Source organism: Fringilla coelebs (genome assembly GCF_963513975.1).
Source record: "Fringilla coelebs genome assembly, chromosome: 11".
NCBI lineage: Eukaryota > Metazoa > Chordata > Aves > Passeriformes > Fringillidae > Fringilla > Fringilla coelebs.
Genome location: NC_140037.1, coordinates 20,625,061 through 20,640,089, shown reverse-complemented (window position 1 = coordinate 20,640,089; position 15,029 = coordinate 20,625,061). Strand labels below are relative to the sequence as shown.

The 15,029-nt window shown below is 40.6% G+C and overlaps 1 protein-coding gene across 6 annotated transcripts in view; it reads right to left on the bottom strand.

Annotated features, from left to right (window-relative positions):
* DACH2 (dachshund family transcription factor 2) overlaps positions 1 to 15,029 on the bottom strand; it is a 239,528-nt gene that overhangs the window by 122,000 nt on the left and 102,499 nt on the right. For 4 of the 6 annotated variants that reach the window (XM_084213095.1, XM_084213097.1, XM_084213098.1 and 1 more), the window contains exon 2: positions 112 to 230. In XM_084213095.1, the coding sequence (XP_084069221.1) occupies positions 112 to 230 (119 nt within the window). The remainder of the gene's footprint in view (positions 1 to 111; positions 231 to 15,029) is intronic. The other 2 variants (XM_084213096.1, XM_084213099.1) reach the window with 1 other exon arrangement.

The following is a 15,029-nucleotide window of genomic DNA, read 5'->3' as shown; positions in this document are numbered from 1 at the left end:
CGTAACCTCTGGTAAAGCCCGCAGAAGCCCTGAAGGACAAGGCAGTTAGATCAATATTAGTTTATTTTAACTGCATGAAGAGATGGGGCTGATCATCTGATGGGTGATTACCTGTTGGGGAGATAAGCCCTGGGGACAGGAGGCCGGGCACTCCGTGGGGCAGCAGCCGCGCGTTCTCCTGGATCGCCACTCCCAGCGAGCGCTTGGGGGGTCTGCCGGGGCGGGAGCTGCTGGCACAAGAGCAGAAAGGAAAACCAGGTTTTCTCGGTGAAATGTTGGCTTCCCGCACACAACATCCATCTGTGTGAAACACATCAACCGTCAGTGAGACCAGAAAATAAATATTAGGAGTTCCCGCCTAGGGAGAACAGGTTAAACAGGGAAGAGCTGCAGGGGTGTCACAGGAGGCAGCAGAAGGTTTTCCATTATCCAAGGATTCCATGACCTCAGAGGGGCTCAGTGGAGAGGGGTTATAGCAGTGACTGCTCCACAGTGTCTGCTATGCGCCTGGAACACAGAAAATTACAGGCTGGGAAGCCTGGAGATGAGGAGTTGAAACCCTGAATGCAACATCACCTGGCTCTGGACCAGGGCAGGTACCTGCCTCCTCCTGAAGGGCAGCATTAACTCAACCCTGAGCTTTGCAAAGCTCCCCACTTACCTTCACAGGCTGACTGGTGGGTTTAACTACCACAGATCAAACACAGCCTGCCAAAAAACTCACCAGTTTGTGAATTATCAATGCAGATTTTAATCCAGAATCTGTCAGAGGCCCCTTCACAGACTGGTTCCATTGAACTCTTGTTCCCAGCTTTCACCTCCACCCCTTACATCAGTGTGTGTACATGTCCCCATCCTCCACTGCCATCATAACACAGATTTACAGGCCAAAAAAACCATTTGAATCGACTCTTCCTCAAGCCATCTCATAAAAATGCAACCTCCTCATGTTTGGAAAAGTATTGCTGCTTCTCTTTGGTCATAACAGATTTTACTCTGTTGAATAATAGAGCTTTTGACAACATAGAGTGAAACACTGTATAAAATAACTAAGCTGCAACAATGAATGAGGTTTGAATAGAAAGCATTTCCAAAATGACTTCTAGTTCACAAAGAAATTTAAGTTAAACTTCACTCTATCAAGTTACAGTGGCAAAGTCCTCCATCAATGCACGACAAACTCTGCATTTAAATGAAGACAACTTCCAGCAGCACTCCACAGAGGTACCATTAACCTGTTCATTTTTCACACCATGCTAGTGTTATTTTGTTTTACTGTACATCACAGTAGCACAAAATCATTTTTTTGGTTTACTATTTTATCTCCATAAAACCATTCCCCCCTCTTTTTAGCTTCGGGTTTGTCCATTTTGAATTTCATTTTATTCAGTATTTTTTCCATTTTTCTTTTTGATGCTTTCAGTTGTTTATCATACTATGATGGCTGTGCAGTAAAGCTTGCTACAAGAACTGCTGGGCTGTAATAATGCAAACCTAAAATAAGAGCATTTGATTTCCAGGGGAAGTTTGATGCACACATGCATTCTCTATTAAAATCACCTGCTGAAATCATCCCCTGCACAACAAAATTTCCAACAGACAGCATTAGGTTGATACGTGGGGGTTTTGAACAAACAGGAATCATTGTTCTTTTGAATTACAGGAGCCTGTAATCCACAGGCATGTGTAAGTGCTTAGCTGGCACTTAACTGTCTCTGAAAAAAACCCTACAAACCAGCTAAAATTAGCAGCTTTCTCCAGTGGAAGAGCTCAATCAACAAAACAACAAAACATTTTCTTCCTGAGCTCAAATACTAAGAAATCCTTTGCAGAAATCTCCATATGTTGGTACTAATCTAAGAAAAACATTTTCAAAATGCAAAAAACAGCTTTAGAAGATTTTACAAAGAGACTTTTTAGTCATGATTTGTGTTTTCAGAGGACGAGGAGGGGGGACTGTGGAGTTTCAGCCTTGGTTCTGCTTCTGACAGAGGCTCACTGTGGGGCTCTGAGCACCCATGGCCCACGGGGGGAGACCAAGGAGGAGAAGTTCACATCAAAAACTTCCTCCATTCCCTTCCAGGACCCTGCTGGCAAGGGAAGTTCCACTGGGAAAACACAGCCCTTGGTGTCTCTGGGATTGGGGTCCTCCTGGGGAAGGGGTGATGGACTGAAGGACAAGAAGGGTCCTTCTAGCCCAGTGAAAGCCCTCTTAGAGAGTATTGCTGTAAACCAGTAACTCCTAGGGCCCAGATGCAGGGCTGACAGCTGTAAGCACAATGATCTGAATGGAACTGTTCCCAGCTGAATCTGTTCCAATAAAACCCAAGTCCTTTGTCTCTAATTTTATCTCAGCTTTTAAATGAAAAACCGGACGCTGCTCCCAGCTGACCTGCAAGGACCTGTCTGGGTGTGCAACGGCAAGTTCTGCAGCTCTCAGTGCCCTGTGCCTGCTTCCCAGCAAGGACAGGAATCCCCCAGCACTGCAGCAGACACCTCAAAATTCCAGCTGGATATTCCCAGAGATGTGTCACCATCAGGAATCAACAGCTCTAGCCTGGGAGTTCAGCAGAACTCACAGAAAGTGACATATCTGAGTCCAAATGCCTCCACTTTGGGCCACAAACAAATTTTCTGCCATTTCAGTTTAACCATGACACCAGGAATTTCACAGAGGATACAAATTTCTGCTCGAAGTCTTGGTTTTTTTAGCAAGATATGCACAAAAGACAGGAGGTGTAAGGTTTTTATGGGATTTATTTCTGTTGTGAACACGCCGCTGGCGCCACCACGCCATGGAATGTCACTGCTCTGTGTCTCAACACTCCCCCCAAAATCCCCTCTGGTCCCCCCTATCCCACCTTAGAAATCCACCAAATTTCACCTTCACTATTTAAAACGTAAGCAACCTCCACAATTCAGCCAAAATTGATAATAAAAGCCCTGCACAGTGAACCCAAGGCAAGCAGAATTATCATCTGGGGAGAGTAAGACATAATTTGTGATTATGGAAGTATTAGCATATAAATGCTAATAGCATTAGCATATAAATATTAACTTTATTTAATATTATTGCTCATCTTTTTGTCACCCTGCTCTTTTACTGCATTTTCTTTTCACATTTTCCTTTCTCTCATTCAAGAAGGTTACATATTCAAGAAGTGTAGAAAAATCTTTTCCTTGTTGATAACAAAGGAAGTATAAACAGGAACAATCCCCTTCAAACAATTTTAAATGCATTTCTTTGAGAGTCTAAAATCTCTACACAAGTTTTGTACTTGCCATCAATAGATCTCTGTAAATGGAAAATTACTCAAACCTAAATTAGATATTAATTCAGTCAGAAACTTCCCATTCATGGGGATCTTTTAAAAACTTTATAAAAAACAAAAATTACGGTCCCAAGTGAAGACCATGGAGGCTAAAACAGAAGTCCAATATTGCTTCCCATGTATAACTTCAGGAATCTTATTCTTTTTACTAAATAAAATAACTACTGATTAACATTTGATTGGCATTCTCAAACCTAAAAACTCCTTGGGTCACCCATTACTTGAAAATGAGGACAACTGGAAGTTTTGGGTTTTTATCCAAACTGCATTTGCACCATGGTTATAAAGTCATTACTGTCATCCTCTCCACCTCAGCCCCACAAAATCACTAACTCTTGAAAGAGAAAAATGAACTAATCTGAATGTTGTTCATTTCTTAAATTTTGGTTGAAATTAAATTTGTCAGAATTTAAATTACATTTTGAGCAGTATATTTGACAGTTGAAATTTATACAGGAAAATGCTGAGAAATTGTTCATTAATGTCTCTTTTCTTCTTTATTTTCCACTCCTGTTGAGAGCTAATTTTATTATTTTTTCCTTCAAAGTTTTATATATTCCCTTGATATCACAAGGATTTTTAATTTGAATCAATACATGAAGTAATGTTTTATTTTTGTGATTTTCTTACAGTTACTGATCAGCTCCATCTTTTGTAACTCTATTTTATGCTCATTACAGACAACTGTATTTCACAAAATCCACAAATTCATCAATGCTTTGTAAATGTAATTAATCAGTGGAAATATGCAGCACATCACCGCTGATGTATGATAGTGCTCTACTTTTGTGCTTTTAAATATAGGAGATTTACTAGAATCAGAAGAGAATTTGCATATTAATCAAGACAAATAAACATGTGGTGATTTAACTAGGAAACTGTTATTTGGATGACAATTTAATCAGCACAGGTTGAAAGGTCCATCACTGCAGCATCCTGTTTCTGCTAAAATATTGATTGCACTACTGATTTCAGTAATGCTTTATTTTACAGGGCACAAATAACCATGTAATTACTCTTTAATTGAATGGTAATTGCTTGCTGGCAATTATTTGTTAAGTTTTGGAGTGTAATTACTAGGTTATTTGTGTTTTGTGAAATAAAATGTTATGTGTTAGTAGCCCAAAATATTTTCTGTATGAATGGTCTGCCAAAACTAGAAAAGTTAGTTATGATGGCAGGAGTTTGACAAATAACACTGTAGCACTAAAACTATCATTAAAAGGATCAGATGGACCTTTGAATGCTTTCCCTTTAGAAAATTAACATTAGATGTAACATTTGTAAGATAAATGGAGGAATACTGTACCACAGAAGCATGATTTCCTCTGGGGTCTAGTCCACCATTTAGCATAATTTATCCTGATGTTTTGCTTTTCATTCTCTGAGCTTCTTTAGAGGAACTGAAATAGCATTCTACCCTCTGGAGAGCAAAGAATAAACCAAGTAGAAATATATTTCAACAGTACTTCATATTTCTGCAAGTGAAGTGGATTACCAGCAGCACATTATCTTAGCAGCCTATAAACTCTGTAGCCTTGGCAGCTCGCTAGATAACAAGGGAAAGCATTATGTTTTGCAGTGTCAATGAGATATGACACTTTCTGTGATATGTTTATTCCAAGCTGTGATAGATGAGGTACCCAATACTTTGATCGTTAAGATTTGAATTTTACTTCTACACTTTTTCATTTTTGTCATCAACTATTTATGAATTGGCAGGAGGCAGCCTCGCCAGGACTGCTGATTTTGGTTTTTTTTTTTTTTTCAAAAGAGATCCAGTTAATAAATTAATTATTGATTTCATGAGGCTGGAGCTATTTGGTACAAAAATATGCTAGTCCTGTGATTTAGGAAGCTCTCATATGTATCACAGATTTCTTCAATAGCAACATATTTTATTAAGCTTAAAGGAGAAATACTGAAGTACCCTATGACACGCTGTGTAAATTGCCCTGCTAATAGTGGCAGTAAGTGGTGCAAGCGCTCAGATGTAAATAAAAAAGAAAAACACAACAAAAATAACACTTAAAAAAGCTAAATCAAACATACACACACCCTCAATCTTAGTTACTTTCTTGAAACTGGCACAGGAAACAGAAATTAAAATTTTTTGTCTCTTCAAAGATCACGAAATACCCCCTAGTGATTGTGCAAGGTACTTTTTGAAGTATTCACCAATAAATGTAACAACATCCTGATGAGTTAGAATTCTTCCCTGTTACCTTCAGATTTTTAGTTGCAGCGCAGACTTAAAATAATCTCCCTGCTTTGGCATTTATTACAAGGTTTCAAAGATGCCAGGGGTAGTTAAACTCTGCCTGACCTTTCAGTGTTTAAGGAGAGAAGCAAACCCTGACCCCGCAGCAACCTGATTCTGTCTCCTCTCGGCGCTGGCAAACTGATCGCTTGTCTGGCCATGGCAGGACATTGGATCACCAACCACATCAAAGGCAACAGGAGCCAATTCAGCAGCAGGGAAAAAGCCATCCATGCAAAATGGGCAATTAACATTAATCATACATGAAGCTGTTGGAGCTGATGAGAACCTGGTGCCCATGGCAACGCTGGGGGCAGTGCCCACGCCAGCACCGGGCGCTGCTCACCTGCCAGGGGACACAGGACATGTGCAGAAAGGCTCTGACACTCCAAAACATAATCTCACAGTGTCCTCTCATGCCTCAAGGTTTTAGCTTTTATAGTTTTTAGAGTCTGTGCTGCTTTAGTGTGTACACTGCTTTAGTCTGAGCTTCATATCAGGGGATGGTGAGCTCTGTGCACAGAGCAGGGAGACAAAACAATTCCTGCTCCAGCTGGGCACCAAGGACAAATGACCCAAATCTCAGCCCAGGAGCACAAACCCCGTGGGCTGGAGAGAGAAAAACAAGCAGGGTGGGACTGCAGGGGCTAAAGCTGGGATGGGACAATGAACTGCAAGGTGCAAATGGAGCAGAGCTGATCCCAGGGAGAGATCCCGTGCCCGGCCGGGCATTTTGGGGCCATTTTGGGTCATCTTGGGTGCAGCCCTGGCTGGGCTCTGGGGCTGCCCAAGGTGGATCCATTGTGGCCTTTCAGTAAATCCCTACTTTATCCTTTAACTCTGTCCAGTCTCTGTTCTAGGGCAGCCTTCACAAGGCATCAGCCCCACCTGATTCTCCAGGGAATTCCAGCAGCAATGTCCAAAGACAAAACGTCAGTGGGAGTTTTGTTCTAAAGCATCACAGATCTCAACTTTCTCTGTCACTGTGATTGGTGTCACTGTTAGAAAAAAAAACAAACACTCCTTAACAGCACTGAGAAGCTCAGAGCTGGGACTCCAGTGGAATATTATAACTTTATAACTTTAAGAATGGAATGTAGCACATTATCACCGTGTTCATCCTAAAAAGTCTCAATTAGTGAAAATCCAGTACTCAACTAAAACTTGACTTGGAGTCTACAGCCAGAAAAATTACCTGAACTCCTTCTAGTCAATTGTCACTACAGTGGTTCTTACTTAACTAAGTTTAATTGCTTATTTCTGAAACCAGGCATTACAAAGCAAGTTTAAAACCAAAAAAGGCTTTTTGGTTGAGATTTAAAACTCAAAATAACTCTTGAATACTTATGAGTGTGCCTGCAGATATAACAGTTCCTCAGCATTCCTGTTTTTGCTTTTTTCCTATCAAATAAGATCACAGGAAAAAGGGGGATAACTCACCAAATTTCTGAACTGGGGAGAATCATGGCTGCAGATAAGCTGGAGGCTGATCCATGTTCCACACTGCCCCAGCTCAGTTTCAGGGTGTGGCAGGGAGGAAATGGGAAGTGTGACTCCAGCAGATGCAGGGATGCACACAGAAATGTAACAGAACTGCACGAAGTCAGTAACTGTGGCATGGAGGTGCACTGGCACAGATAAACCACAGTGAATTTAGCCATGCACCACAGCCAGCGGGACAAAGCTCCTGCTGCTGTGTCTTCATTCCCATTGTTCCCACTCTGCCTAGACCACACCTTGCAGGAGGGGGCCTGTCCAGGCTGGAATTGTGCCACTAACAACACACCCAGACCACAAATTCAAATTACAGATCTGTTGTCTAAACCATCATCCCCCACGACGTCCCGCTAAACCAAATGTGGAAGTGCCAGAGACGAGGCCAGGTTTATTCTGAGCCTTGCAAAGCTCAGCTCAGCTGCTTGGATGGCTCTGCTTGGATTCTGGATCCAGTCAGGGCTGGGAACCACTGCAGATAACAGCCAACGTTATTATGCAATTTGCATTCTGACTGGTTTTCTTTTTTTTTAATCTCTTGAAGATTCTGACTATTCAGCAGGTGGAACCAAGTCACTGAGCAAGTTTTTACGATTCTTCCACCTGTGAGAGCTCAGCACTGACGTGAGCAGATGACAAGGCAGGCAGTGGGATCAGCATGGGGACAACACAGCTCCATCCCAGCAGCTGATGCTGCCCAAGGCACTGACAGAATCACTGCACACTCCACTGTGCAAAGACATGCCAGGACACTGAGGAGCCGTAAATCTCCTTTCATACAAGTTAATTCAGCCCCAATTTTTTTTAAGAATTACTTTATTTTTGCACAGAAACTTTCCAAGCAGGGAATCACCATCTATTACCAACACCCACATCATGTGTCTGAACTGTATCAGCCCCTTCCAAGCTTTATTTTTGACCTCTATCTGAATTCAATGCCAATTTAGAGGAATGTATTACAGCAAAAGAGTTGGAAATACTGCTGGTTTCACTAAGCTGTGTCTCAGTAAGTCTCCATTCAATGAAAGTTGTAAAAAATGTGACTGTTTAAGCCTATTATCTCTGGCCAGAAACCCAAGAGCAAGACCTGACGTATTTACAGGCCTGAGTACCACGTAACCCAGGGGAGCTGATCTTAATTCCCTAACAGGGCTGCATTGTGCTGTGGTGGTACAGTGCTGTCAGAGCAATTTGCAGGCTGATGCAACGGGAAACTGCTCTTGCCTTAACTGTTTTTAATCTCTGCATTACAAATTTTGGTGTTTTCACAATCTTGGCAAAGACCCTTCAAAGGCAGAAAACAGAAATTCACCTTTGAAAGAATAATAAATGAAAGAACATAGAACCTCTGCACCCATGTCCGTGTTGAAAGGAGGAATTGTTCCCAGCAATGCAAAGGAGCCTCTGTGATTAGGTGATTCTGTCCAGGAGGAAATATCTGAGGGCTGAACTCCACTGCACAGAAAACACCTTGCAGTCTGCTGCTGGTCCTGGACCAGCATGAAATGAGACAGGCAGTAATGCAGGGACACAGCCCCACTGCTTCCCCTTTATCTTGCCAGATTTTGTGCCCGTTGGCATTTCATTTGTTAGCTCTGGGGATGGACAAGTTTATTATTTCTACTGCAAATGTAGAGTAGGAGAAGGATTTTTCAAATAACAAAGCACAAACCTTTAGGATCATGAGAAAATAAAAGGGCAGAAGGAAATTTCTGGCAAAATTAACATTAAATTTTGTCTATAAAATCTCCATGTTTTGGAAAGATGCTAATATGAATATATAAAACCACAGAAGTATTATCAATTATGTGAAATTTAACCCACAGGAATGTAGAAATTTTCCCTTTTTTGTGGATGTGTATGCACACACAGAGGAACTCTTCCTGATGGGAACTCCCTAACAGCAGATAATTGAAGTGACTGTGAAAGCAAAGCCCACTGAATTCTGACTGTGCATGTGGCCAGCCTCAGGGCTGACAGTGAGAGGTGCTTCAGCAACAATCTGTGACTCTAATCTCAGCTGGGTACCAGAGCCATGGGATCATGAAGATCCCAGCTGATGGCACCTCATTCCTCTCCCCACTGGAGGTGAGCTCTGGGTTTCATTCCCTCCCCTAAGAGATTTCAGCATCCCTCTTTCCCTTCTTGGTGATACTCCCTCTGTTCCCCCTGTCAGGTTTACCCTTCCCCCCCAAGGTGGGGTAACAGATATAGGGAATAATTATAATAATTATTCTCAGCTCACAGTAAGCCTCTAATACTACTTGTTTTTCTACACTTTTCTGACCAAAAGCTTGTCTGCTTTTCCATCAACAGCTACACCAAGGAACCTTCTCACCACAGCCACAGATCCTTTCCCACACCATGTCATTTCACAAATGTCCCTCTCACATACCATTAGGAAAAACTGGAAGAAGCCAACTACAGAAAAAGCAGCTCAGACTACTGAAAAGCAGCACAAGCTACCCCCAAGCTCAGGGATTTCCTGAACTCAAGTATGTCCTGGAGTAGATACAACAGCTGAGCAGACAAGTTGTACCTGCTGTTGATGTCTCTAAAAGACTTCCCTTCAGCCCCAAGGGTTTGACTCTCCCAAAAATTCCATGCTGGAACCTCCCAGCACCATCCACCCCTGGGCAAACACAGCCAGGGACTGCCACAGAGTCCCACTCACACCTCACACACCCAACTCCTGCTCCTCACTCAAGGGCTTGCTTTAACAGCTGCTGGAAAAGACTGTAAGAATTCAAGTAAAAGAGTGTTTGTAACCAGATTTCCTGGAGATAAATGAAAGACATACGTTTCCATGGCGGCCAGCCTACTAAATTTTGCAAGCATAAATATTTACCGAGGACTGGGGGGTGGGGAAATCAGGAAGAAAACCACCATCTAGACCCTTCAAAGTTTAAATACTGGAACACAGAGGTCATTATTTATAACTAGAAATAGAGAACATGTCTTTTCTATGTGTATTTCTATCATGTTATTCATCCCCTCCATATGCATTCTATTATTACCATTCTTACACCAGAAAGTAATTTCTATGGCACTTGCTCACTGTATGCATTCATTTTCTTTAGGCTTTCTTGTGGCTATTGATTTCCTGCTTTGTTGAAGTGCTTTGTTTCTTTCACAGCAGACTATCCATTTTAAAACAGTTGTTCAACAAATAAAAAAATTATGTTCTAAAATTAAATTAGTTTTATCTTCCTTCATTTTTATCTGAGTTAAATGCAAGTGACACACTTCCCCTAAAAAAAAAAAAGGAAATATTTAATGCCTCCCAGCATGCAAACAAGTAAATAAGTAAAATTTTCTTTTCTAATAAGACGTATTTATTTTTATGTTTGGAAACATGAAAGAAAAGGTGTATTATAAATAAAGCCTCTTTTGTACTCTTATGTTGTAATCACTGCTGTGGCCAGTGGTTTAACATCAACAAAAGAGGATTATCTGGTCCAGAGCCAAATTCATTTAAGTCCTATCTTACTACCCTGAAAGTTGCTAAAAGAAGCCTTTTTTTCATTCAATGCAAGTGGCTCATGCTCTAACATGACAAAGTTTGCTGTCCCCTCCCACCAGACCAGTCCAAGATACTCAAATTTCATACAACAAGGAACAAAACCACTACTCAATCAACTGCAAAACCAAGGGAAACAAAGTTTTTGCAGAAGGTGACACTTGTGACCTGCAGCATCTTGTTGGGATGCTGTTGGCTCAGCAAGGGCAAATGCCAGAGTTCTGTGCTTCTCTGCTCCCTCAATCTTCCAATGTCCTTATTAACTACCTTGGGTGAACTGCAGGGACAAAAAACTAGGGAAGCAGGTATTATTCTATTCTGTTCTATTCTATTCTATATATTTTACCAGAATTTTTGTCATATTTCTTGCTAAAAGCATATTATCAAGTGCCAATTATTAGGGTACCAGAAGCCCCTCTGTATTTTCTTTCTGCATGTGCTGTAACAGACCCTCACTGAATGGCAGGAATTTGCTGTTCTACATCCTCTTCCTCACCACCATGTCTTCAATGAAAAACCTTGCCAAATACTGCTCAGGCATGGGAATTATTTTCAAAAGCAATGGGCTTCATGTTCTTGATCCAAGTATTGAAGTAAAAATTATAAAACACCTCCCATATTGAATGTATTATTCTGTTTAGGGAGGGATGTTCCTTTTTGTGAAGGAAGATGTATCCAATCAGCAGATTCAGGATTCTGTGATGCATTTAAATCAGGTAGAGGTGTGGGAGCTCACATTTCATGGCCAAATTAGCAGAAGGACAAGTACGAGGCCAGCTGAAGGTCCAGGTGCACATTTGGGAGGGGCAGGCATCATCTCAAATTGGTTTTGTGACAAATCAAAACCACTCAAAACTTTCTTTTTATGATAAAGCCATGTGAGGAGGGGAGAAAAACAATGATAAACACCTGAAAGGTGTAAAGCAATGACCTGCACCCTCCCATACACCTGGGAACTCTGCACACCTGGGAACTTTGCATATCTGGGAACCCTGCACAACCTGAGAACCCTGCATATGTGGGAATGCTACACACCTGGAACCCTGCACACCTGGGAACCCTGCACACCTGGAATGCAGCACATCTGGGAACCCTGCACACCTGGGAACCCTGCCCACCTCTCATCTGCTTGCATCCAGCACTCGGTATCAGCTCTGCAGTAATTCAGGATTGCAGGAAACAAGCACCAGCTCTGGAAACTCAATACACAACAGTGCAACACCAGAAGCTGCTGCCTATCTGTTATCTAGGAAAAAACAACTCATCCTGGGAGCCAACCCTGCTCCAGGGCCAGGACAGGGCCATGAGCAGGAGGAAGGGTCAGGGCTGGGAATCCTTCCCTGTCAGTGTCTGCTCTTTCCTGTCCCATTATCCCACTGAAGGACCTGACTTCAAACTCACTGTGCTGGGTGAGGTTTAACTGACCAGGGAAAAAAAATTTATCCTTGCAGTAAATAAAGAACAGCAATAAATAATAAATAATAGTAATATTAATAATAATAGTAATTTTGTCCCTAGAGTGCAAAGTATTTTCTACAGATCAATGTCACTAGAGACAGGGAAATACAGATCTTACAAGGTTGAAATCGCCCTAAACTGTAGGGAGACATCATAATCCTGAATCCCCAGCATTTGCTCCTTAGTTCTGAGATCAAACCGATCACAATTACAGTATTTGTACCCCATCCCAGAGCTTGGATCCCTCAAACAGTCAAAAACCATCTGCAAAGATGGTAGAAACATTTTCAGATGGATAAACTTTAGTGTCCAGAGATCACCCCCTCCTAATCCTCTGCTTAGTAACTGGTGGTTAAGTTTATGATCACAGGAGTTAAAAAAAAGAGCTCTATAAGCATGCAGCCTAACTTTTAAAAGGAAATAGGCTTTGAAAAAGTTTGCAGGATATAGGAAATGAAACGAAAAAATGTTTTCATTCAGTTTCCTGTTTAGATGTATGGATAGATTTGACTTCAAATAGATGAGCCACACAGAAGTTTAGTTTATAAGGGTCAGATGGTAACAGTTTCTGTTTAATCCTCAATTTACATTAACTTACAGGAAAATTAATGATTTTAAACAGGCATCAAAGTGAGGCTGTTTTTTTTCATTTCTCTAAGTTTGCTGGAGGAACAATTGTTTCCTTTATCTGTCTTCCAGAAAGTTGGTGATTGTGTTTAAGTTAAACTGCTCATTTAGCCTTCAGGCAAAGCATATTATGAGTTGTTTTGCAATGAACATTAGCCCCTTACGAGTGCAAACTCTCTGACAGCTCTCTCAGATTCTTGAGCTTACTCGAGCATTTCACAAAACCACTCTTCACAACTGCACACATTATAATTTACACATTAAACCAGCAGGTTTTCAACCTCAGGTCTGTTGCCAAGAATAATCCTTCAAAACTCTTTTATCTTTTTGTAAGAACATAATTATAAATGTGCAATTAACAGCCAAAGAAAGGTCTTAAGAAAACTCTTAGAGCAATATTGCCTGTTTTAATGCCTCAACCAGATGGTGGTTTAAAGAAAGCCATTTAAAGAAAATAAATAAAAAGTCTCATTTTTCAGTCGGCAATGATATGTCAAGTGTAAAATTTGAGATATTAAAGCCACACTGCCACGGGTCTGTCTAATCACCAGAAGTGCTCTTAATTCTTTTGTTTTGCTGCTGGACAGACCAGGCAGTTGTAAACATCATTACTGATATGCATCAGTACAAAAGCACAGGGACCAGAGGCAAAAGGAATTATTTGTTGCATTTTTTCCGTGAACGGAGCCCATCCAGTGACTGATTTTCCCCAAGGATGAATAATATGCTCATTTTTGTCTTTTGTTACAACCTGAATTTGTACAGTCTAATCCTGAAGTCTTTTCCTCTAAAAATACAGGTGCTTCCCTTTTACTAATTAAACATGAGTACTGGGTAATTGTTGACATTCTCAAGTTGGAATAATCACCTTGGACTAAATGGGTGACAGAAATTCCAGCTCAGCCTTTTTCCAGATAACACTCAGATATTTTTTAAAGCTGGAGAGAATGACACAAGAAGACTTTCCTATTTGAAAACAACCCAGCTGCATTATTTTACAGCCAGGCCATAGTGCCATAAAATATCTGCTTGGAACTAATTAACTTAGGAGAATTATCAAATACATCACACAGTAAACTGACTGATTTGACAATAAATTCAACTGCTTAACTTAATTCTACAGTGATGGACATCTGGCCTGCTCTTGTTCAGATAATTCAATGTGTACCACTATTAACAATTTCTAGCATTTTAGATATACATTTCTTTCCTTGAAATTTAAGAGCTTCAGAGTGTTGAGGTTTTTTTTGAAAAATTCAGAAGAGAAATTTCCTCAGTGTCATTAGAAGCAAATAATTTGCCATTATCAGTGATATGAAAAACAAAATCAGACTTGCACAATTTCAAGAGAGGGATGAAGAGAGATAAACATGAACAAATTAAAGGCAACAAAGCCTTTCACTGTACCCCATGTGCCACATCATATAGCAGAGTATGCTGGAACACAGGGAATTTCTGTAGGGCACAGTTAAAACCTGTGGGCCCCCCACATTTCTGGGGAGTTTTTTATAATTTCCTTGCACAATAATCTCACAGAATTGTTTCCTCAGCATCATTTTGGCTGTTTTTTAAAAAGCAGAGACACCTAAATAACTACAACCAGAAACTTCACCTTGCACTGCACTGATGAGGGGGAAGCTTCAGCTCTGTGTCTATACACTGAAACAGTCCCATCACCTCAGTGCAAAATTTCCAGCTGCTCAAGTAATTGTTTCTAAGTAGTATTTTTAACTAACAATTTTCCCTTTTCTTAAACAAAAATCAAAACTTGAGTTCAAGCAATGCAATTAGTTTCCAGGTCAATGACTTGTTTTCCCTTAATTTTAAAAATAGCTTTTATTGAATAAAAAAAAAAAAACAAACCAAAAAACCACTTTCAAGGAGCACAGATAAGGAAGCATGAAAATCTGTTCTGTGTTCATTTCCAGTCTAGGTAGGTCCAGTAATTACTGACCTGGAGAAATAGCTTCTGCTTCTGATAAATACTTAAACAACCATAAAAAGAATGATCTCAGGCTGATGGCAGCACAGGATAGTGTTGCCAGTATGCAGAATAAAATCTTTTTAGAAAGGAAGTTGCAGATTTAATTGATATATGGGTGAAAAAAGAAGATGCAGTACATTTAGACCCTAATTTAATGTGAAAAATCAACTAACAGAGTGCCCTGGTCTAATAAAAGATGAGTATGAATGTGAGCACTCATGGACTGAAACAGCAAATTATGGTATGGAGAGGAGCTACCCTGAAAAATCAGCAATAAAGTGATTTGGCTCTAACTCTAATATCTTCATAAACATTCAGAAAAGAAAGCAGGAAGTTTAAAACAGCTCAAAGAAG